The sequence below is a fragment of the Poromitra crassiceps genome, assembly GCF_964638095.1.
Source record: "Poromitra crassiceps genome assembly, chromosome: 6".
Classification (NCBI taxonomy): Eukaryota; Metazoa; Chordata; class Actinopteri; order Beryciformes; family Melamphaidae; genus Poromitra; species Poromitra crassiceps.
In genome coordinates, this window is record NC_139627.1 from 19948377 (window position 1) to 19960490 (window position 12114).

At 42.0% G+C, this 12114-nt stretch overlaps 1 protein-coding gene across 1 annotated transcript in view; it reads right to left on the bottom strand.

The window, feature by feature from the left end:
• Window positions 1-416: 416 nt before the first annotated feature.
• LOC310777788 (ATP-dependent translocase ABCB1-like) overlaps window positions 417-12114 on the bottom strand; it is a gene marked incomplete at both ends in the record, with an annotated part of 41373 nt that continues 29675 nt past the window's right edge. Inside the window, one exon of the mRNA XM_083638146.1 lies at window positions 417-623. Coding sequence (XP_083494272.1) covers window positions 417-623 — 207 coding nt within the window. The remainder of the gene's footprint in view (window positions 624-12114) is intronic.

Genomic DNA, 12114 nt, shown 5'->3' on the forward strand with positions numbered 1-12114 from the left:
AATTGTGTGAGTAACATAAAATGTCATTTATTTGTCAAGTATTCGGCATTCAAGGAAGGTCACCACCTTCCTTGAATGCACCAGAGCAGCTCCACCCGGGAAGAAAGAGTACTGACCATATAAAGTCCCAACAAGTTACAAGCTACAGTGATATTTTCAAACATGGTGCATAAAATATAGGCACGTAGAAAGAAACAACAAGCAGGCAGCAGCAGTTTGTGAAGCAAACTTTTCACTGAAAGTCACTTGCCTGGTCCTAACTTGACTCTAACAGAGCTACAGCAGGATGGAAGTTCTAGCTCACTAGGCTAAAAGCTCACTGATCAAGTCAAAATGCCTGGGGACAAATTAGTTCAAACACCAAAACCAGTGTAGATGTATCGCTACATCTCTCTTTCCATCCGCTGCCTGCTCTCCTATTCCCTCCCGTGGCTCATCTGTGTGGTGACCAGTGTGTGGTAGACTCCCCTCTTGGCCAGCAGCTGTTGGTGTGTCCCCTGCTCCACCACCTTGCCTCCCTGGAAGACAGCGATGCGGTCTGCGTTCTGGATGGTGGACAGACGGTGGGCCACCACAATACACGTCCTGCCCTGCCTGGCCTGGTCCAGAGCCTCCTGAACCACCTGGGGGGGAGTTGAGGTTACATCAAATTCATTGCACCGAATTTTTTCATTTTTCACTCATAAGTGTCAGCGATTCTCTTTTCAGAGCCAGTTTCTGTAGTGGTCCATGTAACATTCAGACCATCTGCTTGTATGAGTCTGATTTGTTTTTACTTTTTTTTTACTTTTCTCAAGTGCAATCATATAGTACAGTCACATGTTCAGAGATAGAGCACAGGTACAAATGTCTTAAGGGGTAGTCCTTGGATGTTTGTGTCCTCTCAATGTCCATAGCTCCCACTCTCAGATGACAGGGACAAATAGTGACATTCCTACAAACAAAGAACTATGCATTATAACAGACAAGAAAAAAACAAGAACATTTAAAATGAAAATAATAATCCACAGGAGTTGTTCACTACTCTTACTACTACTCTTTGTTAGCCTGGCTTAGCCAGTGACTCATAGGAATAGACTACGTGACAACCAGGAATAGACTAGTGACCACTGGAGAGACAGTTGACAGCCGGAACAGGGACGGCACCCGGGAGCAGTATGGGTTAGCGCCCCAGCCTGCGTCTTCCGTGAGGAAGAAGCCCAACAATCCACGAGAGGCCCCTTTAGGAGGGTCATTCAAGCCGCAAGTGGAGTCTGCAGTGCCACCAATTACTGGTACTGCATGGTGTCCACTAAGATACCATCACGTCGGAATGAGATGTTTGGAGCGGGGGAGTCTGGTGCAGCGCACAGGTCCTAGACCTGGTGAGACGAGGGAGGAGCCCGGCCGGGTGGCAACCCACAGAGCCCGGTCCCTCTACGTACCAGAGCCCTTCTCCCCCCCGGTCCCGGCAGAGTAGTTCCGGAGCAGCGGATTGAGTGGCCCTGACCACGTGACCACCTTCGACCCTTCCTAGAGGGCTGACCGTGGGTAGCTACTGGGACATAAGTTGGGGCTTGGCCAGCCCCGGCTGGGTCACCTATGATGTTGCGAGACCCGAAACATCCTATGACCCCAGGGTACATCACTGAGGATACGTCCCTGTTGCATCCATGCGATGTTTTCTCTTTATAAGATCACATCAGTTGAAAAAATATTGGGGACCATTTATTTAAGAATACATCTGTCTTTAATTGTAACATTGCGGTTATGTCTTCCTTTAATTTTCTTAGCAGTTAGCAGAAGGACTCTCAGTATGTCAGAGTATTGCGTTCTACATCTTCTGGCAATATTCCTAGTAGTAAGATGGTTCTATGGGTAATTCAATACCTAAACATTTTTTTATTTCGTTTGTATGTTTTGTCAATATTCTGCTAATTTTGGGCAGTCTCAATATTTATGTATGGTTTCCTACTAGGCCACAACCTTCCAACATTTATCCGAGGCACCACCGAATATTGATGTGTGCTGAAAAATCTCATCTTAACCTTTCATTCAAATTCCTTCCAAACTGGGCTACTTGTTATTTTGTGTCCCTCTCTGTATGATAATTCCCAATTTTTATCTGAAATTATAGTCCATCTCCAATTCACATTTTTTTTAACATCTAAACTATATCCATTAAATCTCCTTGTAATATCTTGTAAGATATGATCTTCTCTTTAATAGTCCCTTTTATTGTTTATATATATATTTTTTAATTGGATGGTGTAGTACAGTGTTTTTGGTTGCACCTGTGTTTACCCTGCCTTTTACACAAAATGGCGGCTGTGAAAAAGGCCCATGAGACAGCCTATTAACTCCGCCTAAATGCATTTACCGGTACTGTATTTGGTCTAATTGATCAAGTATTTGACTGTAGGCCTATGTTTTCAATAACATATCCATAAAACAAAATCATGATTTAGGCTACCAAACGTATCTCTTTGAAATGGCTGATTTACTTATTCAAAATAATACAAGGCGATGCGGAAATGGCAGTAAAAATGGTCAGGATTGTCGATTTATTCACAAATTTGCTCTTCTCACAATTTATAAATAAAGCCTATTATGAATTGGGTTGCGATGGTTTGTCATTTTTAAAACGTGGGTCCCCAAAAAAAAGTTTGGGAACCACTAGTACATAGGTTGTCCCATTCTTTGTGTTTCTGTAAGTAATGCCTCAGTTGTATATATTTATAAAGGTCATGGCCTGGAAGGTTGTGTTCAAAGGACATCAGGATCCCTGATGTCCCTGACCCAGCATGATTAGACCCTTTCTTACCCATTCTTTAAGTTTAAACCCTGCTCCTAGTGTGGATGGCAGAAGTCCATGTTATGTGCAATCTTCATCACTAGATATTGACATGGGGAGTCTTAGTTTCTGTCTCACAGTTTCTCACAGTATTTTCAAGGTGGTTTTTACCCATTGATTGCTAATTTTATGTACTCTCCAACTCCAAGTATCCAGGAGTCTGATTTGGACAAAACTGGATGAACGGATGATTCATTTTGGCAGTGTGCTCTGGTGACATTACACTGATTGGCCTGATGGGGGTGCTATAATTGAAGGGGAAAAAAAAGTCAAACTTTGAAAAGACCACAACTTGTTACACCATTGGTCCAATTATAATCAGAATCAGCTTTATTGACCAAGTATGTGCAGGAAATTGGCTCCGGTTTGTTTAACTCTCAATGTACTTGCACACAAAAAAGTTATGCCCAGGCTAAAACAAACAAAGGACAGGTGTGCATTAAACATTTTACATTAACTACTATACAATAATAAGTGTCTGAAAAAGTGTATTTCTTTGAATATGTTAACCTTAATAAACCTTGGAGGGATGACACATCTTGTGAAGTACTGTGACTAGTTAGTTGCTGTAATTGAGTACCTTTTCTGTATAATTGTATTAGGCCTATACTTTGCTACATTTGAAACCACATCCATAGAGCACCGCAGAAATGAGTCCGGAAGTAGCACTTGGGTTCGTCAAGGGAAAAGTCTGGGGATTTAACATGGGGATATTGCTTAAATGCATATAAGGTCTGTGGTTAACAAAAGTTTATGAAACTGCGGCCTTTGTGTCGGCACGATAATCTTCACAAACGAGGACCACTTTTATGACTTTTGAAATGTAAATGCACTTTTTTAACGCGATTTTTAGAAAACGCTTCAAAAGGCATAAAAGTGATTCACGTTTGTGAAGATTTCATAGTTTCATAAACGTTTGTTAACCACAGACCTTATTTGATGGTCCTACTGTGGGAGACATCTTTAGCAGTGGGCGGATTCTACTTTTTTATTTTTGATTGTTGTTCCTTAGTCCTGCACCTGCTTTTTTGAGTAGATGTGCGTGCTCTACTTTTTATCTATATTATCAGCCCACCCCCACGCAAATGGTTTCTCCCTATTTGGTCAAACTTCAGTGTGCCGCTGGTTGCAGCTGAAGAGACACACTTGCCAGGAATCTGGAGGACATCATCCACAATAGCCTACCCACATGGATTACTCCCGTCGGCTCCTTTCTCGTATTGGCAGAGGTGTAGCGCTATTTGTTATAGGCTACAGGTGCGCACCTATGCGAGCAAGTGTGCACATGCACGGTTAAGATTGTGGCTTGTTTCAAAGGTTATGTAACCACAGTGGCAAGTTTACATTATAGCTACATTCGTCAACTATAGTTGACCACATGACCAAATGATGATGTGATGATGTGAATATGAAAACATTACTGGTGATGGGCGCACCCGCACATACAACATTCCTTTATGCACATATAGGCCTTTGAAGAATATCCTTCTCATAATTGTGTGTAGGTTTAAATAGAAGGCTTGCAGTCATGTAATGGAGGAGCCACAGTAAAGAAAAACTTGAACAATCGATCAATATCAAGCTATATAGTCCAGGCAAAGTAACTCATTTTGGAACCAAAAAACAAACTAATTGTAAAAGAATTTTTTGCAGCTTAGATCATTTCTATGAGGTGTCCAGAACAACATACTAAAAGTCCTAAGAAATCCTAGTTGAGGAAATGTTTAATTCTCATCAATCCAAGATGTGTGCCAGTAAGGCCAGACAACAATACACCCCAATGGGGCTATTTTTTTCCTTTACTCCTATCAAAATAAAACTTTATACAATGAAAGTATCCATGAAAAGTAAAAATTTTTGTATTACAAGTTTCTTTGAAAATGAATTTGAATATGCAAATGAGCTATACACTAATCTAATATAGGCTATACCCAAAATATACCCGCATAGGAGTAAACGAAAAAATGAAGCCTATCACAATCAAACCTCACACAGTGAAAGTATACATGAAAAGGAACTTTTTTGTTTTACAAGTTTCTTGGAAAAATCTATTTTAAATATGCAAATGAGCTCAACACTAGGCATAATTGACTTGTCCAATAAGCCATAAAGTCACAAGTAAAACAGGGGCCAAATAACTAACACATTCATGTCTATTCAGTAAGTTAACCTATGCATAAACAAGATACATTTGAAGTCACTTGCCACACTTACCTGGGTCACTTGCCACAAAAAGACTTACCGGTATATTGACCTTAAGAATTGATTGCACAATCTTGCCTCCAGTTGCTTTCTATATTATTATTTTTTATTTTCGAACAAGCCTAACCCAATGACATGACAGAAAGTCAGAATAGCCATCTTAGTCATTAGTAACGTGGTGAGATTACATTTTGGGCTGGTAGATTTACAAATAATTGGTATTGTTGGTAAGATTACAAGATAACAGGCAGAAGTCATTCTTTTTTTCTTTTCTCCCCCCGATTTTTTTATCCCATTTTATTCCCCATTAGTGCTCACTTGATTTCTCAATCCTGGTTGCTACTCCATCCTCTGCCGATCTGGGGAGAGCCGAGACTGGCTCCATGCTTCCTCCGAGACATGGGCAGTTAGCCAGCCGCTTCTTTTCACCTGACAGAGGAAGCTTCACCGGTAGGACATAGCACGTGGGAGGTTCACACTATTCCAACCAGTTCCCCTCCCTCTGAACAGGCGCCCTTAACGACCAGAGGAGGAACCACATTAGCAACCAGGATATTGCATGTTTTTGTGAAGGGGGTTCCTATATGAAGGAAACCCCCGGGAGGCACGGGGAGAACATGCAAACTCCACACAGAAAGGCCCTTTTGCCGACCCCACCCGGGCGGTGGGCACTCGAGGACATGCGGACGGGCACGCATTCCTTCAGCGTTCACTCGTCCCCAGGTGGGAATCGAACCCACGACCTTCGAGCTGTGAGGCGATAGTGCTTACCACTGCACCACCGTACCTCCCTAATGGCAGAAGTCATTCTTACCAACTAAACGATTCACTCTCACACAGAAGACAGATGAAAAACCAGATAGACACACTTTCCAGACATTCCAGCTCTTTAAATAATTTTGCCAGACACCAAAACTGCTTCTCTTTTTGTAGTAAGCAAGTATTTCAGACCAGGCGGGCCACACATCAGACTTCCACCGTTTGTAAAGTAGCTTTGCAGTGTTATGAGAAGCTAGCAACAGCAATATCTAGGCTAGAAACCCAATCGGAACATTTTAAGTTACCAACTCCTTTTTAACTAGACATTTTACTGTAGACACATTTTGCTTAAGGTCAAAACTACTTTTCATCTTGAAGTAGCATCGCATTGCCTTTTTGTGGCAAGTGACCCAGGTAAGTGTTCAGATTCAGATTCAGATTTATTTCGCCCCCCACACACACAAACAATTGACATGTAGATAAACATCAAGATACAAATGTGTGGAGTGCCAGGTCTCCAAAGAAGCTACTTAAAGCTTATGGCAGGAGCCTGAGCAATGACTTAAAGCACAACTTAAATACAAGTTACTGCGTACAGTATAACAAAACAACAATTACACAGCAGGACAGGTAACAAATAAAACAAACAAAACAATCCCAGATCAATGGATAAGTATAAGTATACTTATAATACATATCAATACCATATACCATGCTATATATCATATACATTATATATTATATATACTATGTATTATAATATACTATATTACTATACATACAGGTTAAGCAGTTGTTCTTTCATTTTTTTCTTGAAAACAGAGATGGATGGAGTTGTTTTCAAGCTCTCATCAAGCCCATTCCAGATCCGCGGCCCTCTATTGGTTATACTTAAACTGGTGCATTTCAGTCGTCTTTTCTTACCATAAATAAGATGTGTATTTCTGGTGTTAAAGGAATGAGCGGGGCGGTTGACTGGGATGAGCTTGGAGAGTCTTGGATTTAGGTTATGGACAACTTGGTACATTATGATTGCGTTTTGGTGAATATTAAACTCAGCAAGCCTCAAAAGATTATAGCTATGGAAGAGGGAACATGTGGGTGCGTTGAAATCTGACCAGGATACGGCACGTATTATTTTCTTTTGTAAGCTTTCTAGTTTCTTCAGATAGCTGGGGAATGTGTTACACCATATGATGTTACAGTAATTAATGTGTGGCTCAAACAGGGTTTTGTACAAGATCAGGAGAGTAGATAAAGGAAGAAAATGACGGAGTTTGAAAAATAGACCAACATATTTAGACAGTTTTGTTAACAGATGATCAATATGACATTTGAAGTTGATTGACTCGTCAATGAGGACCCCCAAGAATTTTGTTGATCCTACTCTTGTCAACTCCCTTCCATCTATATTGAGGTGGATATGATCCACTGATTTTTTGTTAGAGTGGAATATAATGAAATTGGTTTTGCTGATATTCAACGACAATTTATTACATTTGAACCAAGTATCCACTTGAGAAAATGGGGGAGCTGGCGTGCTCTGTCGTATGTGTCTGTTTGTTTGTTTATTTGTTTGAGGTGCTCTTGGTGAGGGAACTATTAATAAATATAGTGCCAGAGGCCACTTACTTGTGCAGTGTGGTGGCCTCAAGCAAATCCAAGGCGACACTCGTTGAGGAGGTAAGAGGAAGGAAAGTAGGAAAAAGAAAAAGTTGCCTACGCGTTTCGGCCGCTGTGGCCTTCGTCAGGGCAAATGTTGTGTGCTCAGGTGTGCACGGAACTTGTAGTGGTTTATGCTTCCGGTTAGGAAAATAAGTGTTTCCGGAATACGTGAAAAAAAGATATCCAATTCCAAAATAAAAGTATGGAAAAAATTGCGTGAAAGAAATTAAAATTGAAAATATTTTTGGTAATGGGACAGTATTTATAAAAAAGGTCTATAATCGATCTCTTCATTTAAGCCAGGGAGAGCCATAGCATCAAATTTGAAGATCCAGAAAGTTTCTCTCTGAAGAAGTTTCTTGAGGCGATCCTGCCCTCTTGTGGTCTGCTGTATATGTTCAATTCCCTCTGCTCTGAGTAAAGTGTCATTGCTGTCATGTGAGTCACTGAAGTGCCTAGCCATAGGGTAGTCTGTGTTCTTGGATCTGATAGCATATTTATGCTCGCTGACGCGGTCTTTGAGTCTACGTTTTGTTCGTCCAATATAGAAAAAGCCACAAGGGCAGGTGAGACGGTATACAACATAAGTAGTGTTGCAGTTGAAGAAATGTCTATGTTGGTAGGTGTGGTTGGTTTTCAAGTCTGTGAAGGTTTTGTTACGTATGATGTTATCACAGTGATTGCAATGTCCACATCTATAGTTGCCCATAGGTCTTCTGAGCCATGACTCTTTTTGTTCGGCCGGCAGGTAGCTGTGTACAAGTTTATCTCTGAGGGAGGGAGCTCTTCTGTAGGAAAAAATGGGAGGGGTGGGAAAAAGTTGTCTGAGCGTGCTGTCACAAGTGATGATGTTCCAATTGGATCTGATTATTTGGTTGATGTGAGGGGCCTGGGTGCTGTATGTTGTAGTGAAGAAGGTCCGGTTCTCATTCTCCTTGGTTGTTCTGGTGCTATATACTAGTGTGTCTCTGTTTAAGGTGGTAGCTGACACTCGTGCTCTTAACACATGGTGAGGTTTGTAATTGCGTTCAATAAAACGCTCTGCCATGTTGTGAGACTGTATAGTAAAATCTTGATCTTGATCACATATCCTTCTCAGTCTTAAGAACTGGCCCTGTGGAATATTTTTCTTGAGATGGGGAGGGTGGAAGCTGTCTGCATGTAGAATGGTGTTACGGTCTGTGGGTTTTTTGTAGATGGTGGTGTGCAGCTGTTGATCTTCTCCCCTGGAGATAGTGAGGTCCAAGAAGTTAATCTTTTCTTTTGAGTATTCGAGGGACAGTCTGATGTTGTTGTTGGTGGAATTCAGGTATTTATGGAAATCTAGTAGATCAGACTCACTGCCTTTCCACAGGATAATGATATCGTCAATGTAACGTCCCCACCAAATAATGTTTTGAAAGTATTTGTTTTTAGCTGGATCCTGTATGTATTCCTTCTCCCAGAGGCCGAGAAAGAGGTTGGCGTAATTTGGGGCAAAGGCCGCCCCCATGGCTGTGCCTTTAAGTTGTTTGTAGTACTCGTCTCTGAAGAGGAAAACATTGTTGTAAAGAACCCAGCGGGTGAGGTCAATGATGAAGGAGTGAGGTGGGGAGGTTTCTTCATTCATGTTAAAGAAATGTTCCATAGCACGGAGGCCCTCGGTGTGTTCGATGTTGGTATAGAGGGAATTCACATCACAGGTAATGAGAAAGTCAAAGTTAACCGTTTTAAGGGAATGTATTTTTTGCAGAACCTGGTTTGTGTCTTTGATGTAAGACGGAAGGAGTGGGACCAGAGGTTTAATGAAGTGGTCAATGTACTGGGAGGCAGGTTCAGTGAGAGAGCCATTGGCGGAAATGATTGGCCGACCAGGAGGATTGTCTTTGGGTTCCTTGTGCACCTTGGGCAAGAGGTAGAAAGCAGCAGTGGTAGGGTGTTCACAGTTTAAAAAGGAGAATTCATGATCAGAAACCCAGCCCTCTTCTTTAGCTACTGTAAGAAAGTTGTTAAAGTCAGTTTTCATGGCTGGGAGGGGACTCACTGTTAGTTTCTGATAGTAGGTGTTGTCGTTGAGCTGACGGTGTGCCTCCAGTATGTATTTAGTTTTGTCCAATACAACTACTGCTCCTCCCTTGTCAGCTGGTCTTATGATGATGCTGTCATTCTTCTCCAAATCCTCAAGTAGGCTGCGTTCCTTGTGAGATAGGTTGTTGTGGGTGAGGGGCCTATTTTGTGTTTTAGCAAACAAAGTTTCAATTTCATGATCAACTTTCTTAGTAAAGGTGAGTAGTGTAGCATTGTTGCATAACGGACTGAAGGTTGATTTGGGTTTGAAAGGTGTAGCTGCTGGTGTATAACTGATGCTATTGGCTACTGTTGGCTGGGGTTGAGAAGCATACCATGTTCTTAAATGCAAATTACGGTAAAATCTGAAAAGGTCTATTTTGGTCTGAAAGAGGGTAGTTGAGTGCATGGGACAAAACGTTAAACCTTTAGACAGAACTAGTTCGGCATCTTTTGACAAATAAGTGGTAGAGAGGTTTATTACCTTTGATAGGTTTGGCTCCTGAGCCCCTCTCGGCGATTTAGATTTGCGCCGTCCTCTACGTATTTTTTTCGACGTTGATTTTTGGGAGCTGGTTGTGACAGTTTGGGCCAATCGTCGCCTAAAAAATCGCTCCTTCCTCCGGTGTGTTCCGTGGATGTAGAGGACATGTTGTCGGTCTCCTCGCCACTCGAGAGATTAAACGATACCGTTCTGGTGCGGCTGGGTGCTGGTGGTTGGAAACGGCCTCGGGGTTTAGCACCCCAGTGGTAAACTTTGCCTCGTGCATAGTCATCCTTGTCTCGGTTAAGTTTCCCCAGTTTGAGTTGTTTAGTAAGCATGACTAGTTTGTCTAAATCTTCCTTGAGTTTTCCTTCAAAGGGGAGGGTGTTTTGTTCATTACCAGCAGCGGCAGCTGTGATGGCAGACTGTACGTCCTTTATTTGTGTTTGTAAGGCCTCCTTCTGTTTTTTTGCGTTTTCGATTAACAGCAAAATCAAATCCATAGAGCATTTGTTTAGAATCGATTCCCATTTTTCTTTAAATGCGTCGTCGTCTGAGTGGAAAGCTGGGAATTTCTGTATTCTCAGGCCTCTCGGTATGTGGCTCTCACGCCAGTAATCAGAGAGAGATACGATGTCCCAGTGAAGTTTCACATCTTTTTCCATAAGTCTCCGTAGGTCAAAATAACGTTGGTTCAAGTCAGAAGAAGTGTGCGGGAGGCTAGCTGTGCCTCCGTATAGAGACTCGGAAGCAATGATATTTCTCCCTTCCTCGGCAGAGTAGGCGAAAGTAGACATAATTGCAGGTGAAACAGACAAATCAAAACACGACCAAAAACGCTCGAAAGCGGAGCGAACGCCAGAGGCAAACCTCCCCGTGGGTTTGCCGGCAAAACACTAGAGAAAATGGGGGAGCTGGCGTGCTCTGTCGTATGTGTCTGTTTGTTTGTTTATTTGTTTGAGGTGCTCTTGGTGAGGGAACTATTAATAAATATAGTGCCAGAGGCCACTTACTTGTGCAGTGTGGTGGCCTCAAGCAAATCCAAGGCGACACTCGTTGAGGAGGTAAGAGGAAGGAAAGTAGGAAAAAGAAAAAGTTGCCTACGCGTTTCGGCCGCTGTGGCCTTCGTCAGGGCAAATGTTGTGTGCTCAGGTGTGCACGGAACTTGTAGTGGTTTATGCTTCCGGTTAGGAAAATAAGTGTTTCCGGAATACGTGAAAAAAAGATATCCAATTCCAAAATAAAAGTATGGAAAAAATTGCGTGAAAGAAATTAAAATTGAAAATATTTTTGGTAATGGGACAGTATTTATAAAAAAGGTCTATAATCGATCTCTTCATTTAAGCCAGGGAGAGCCATAGCATCAAATTTGAAGATCCAGAAAGTTTCTCTCTGAAGAAGTTTCTTGAGGCGATCCTGCCCTCTTGTGGTCTGCTGTATATGTTCAATTCCCTCTGCTCTGAGTAAAGTGTCATTGCTGTCATGTGAGTCACTGAAGTGCCTAGCCATAGGGTAGTCTGTGTTCTTGGATCTGATAGCATATTTATGCTCGCTGACGCGGTCTTTGAGTCTACGTTTTGTTCGTCCAATATAGAAAAAGCCACAAGGGCAGGTGAGACGGTATACAACATAAGTAGTGTTGCAGTTGAAGAAATGTCTATGTTGGTAGGTGTGGTTGGTTTTCAAGTCTGTGAAGGTTTTGTTACGTATGATGTTATCACAGTGATTGCAATGTCCACATCTATAGTTGCCCATAGGTCTTCTGAGCCATGACTCTTTTTGTTCGGCCGGCAGGTAGCTGTGTACAAGTTTATCTCTGAGGGAGGGAGCTCTTCTGTAGGAAAAAATGGGAGGGGTGGGAAAAAGTTGTCTGAGCGTGCTGTCACAAGTGATGATGTTCCAATTGGATCTGATTATTTGGTTGATGTGAGGGGCCTGGGTGCTGTATGTTGTAGTGAAGAAGGTCCGGTTCTCATTCTCCTTGGTTGTTCTGGTGCTATATACTAGTGTGTCTCTGTTTAAGGTGGTAGCTGACACTCGTGCTCTTAACACATGGTGAGGTTTGTAATTGCGTTCAATAAAACGCTCTGCCATGTTGTGAGACTGTATAGTAAAATCTTGATCT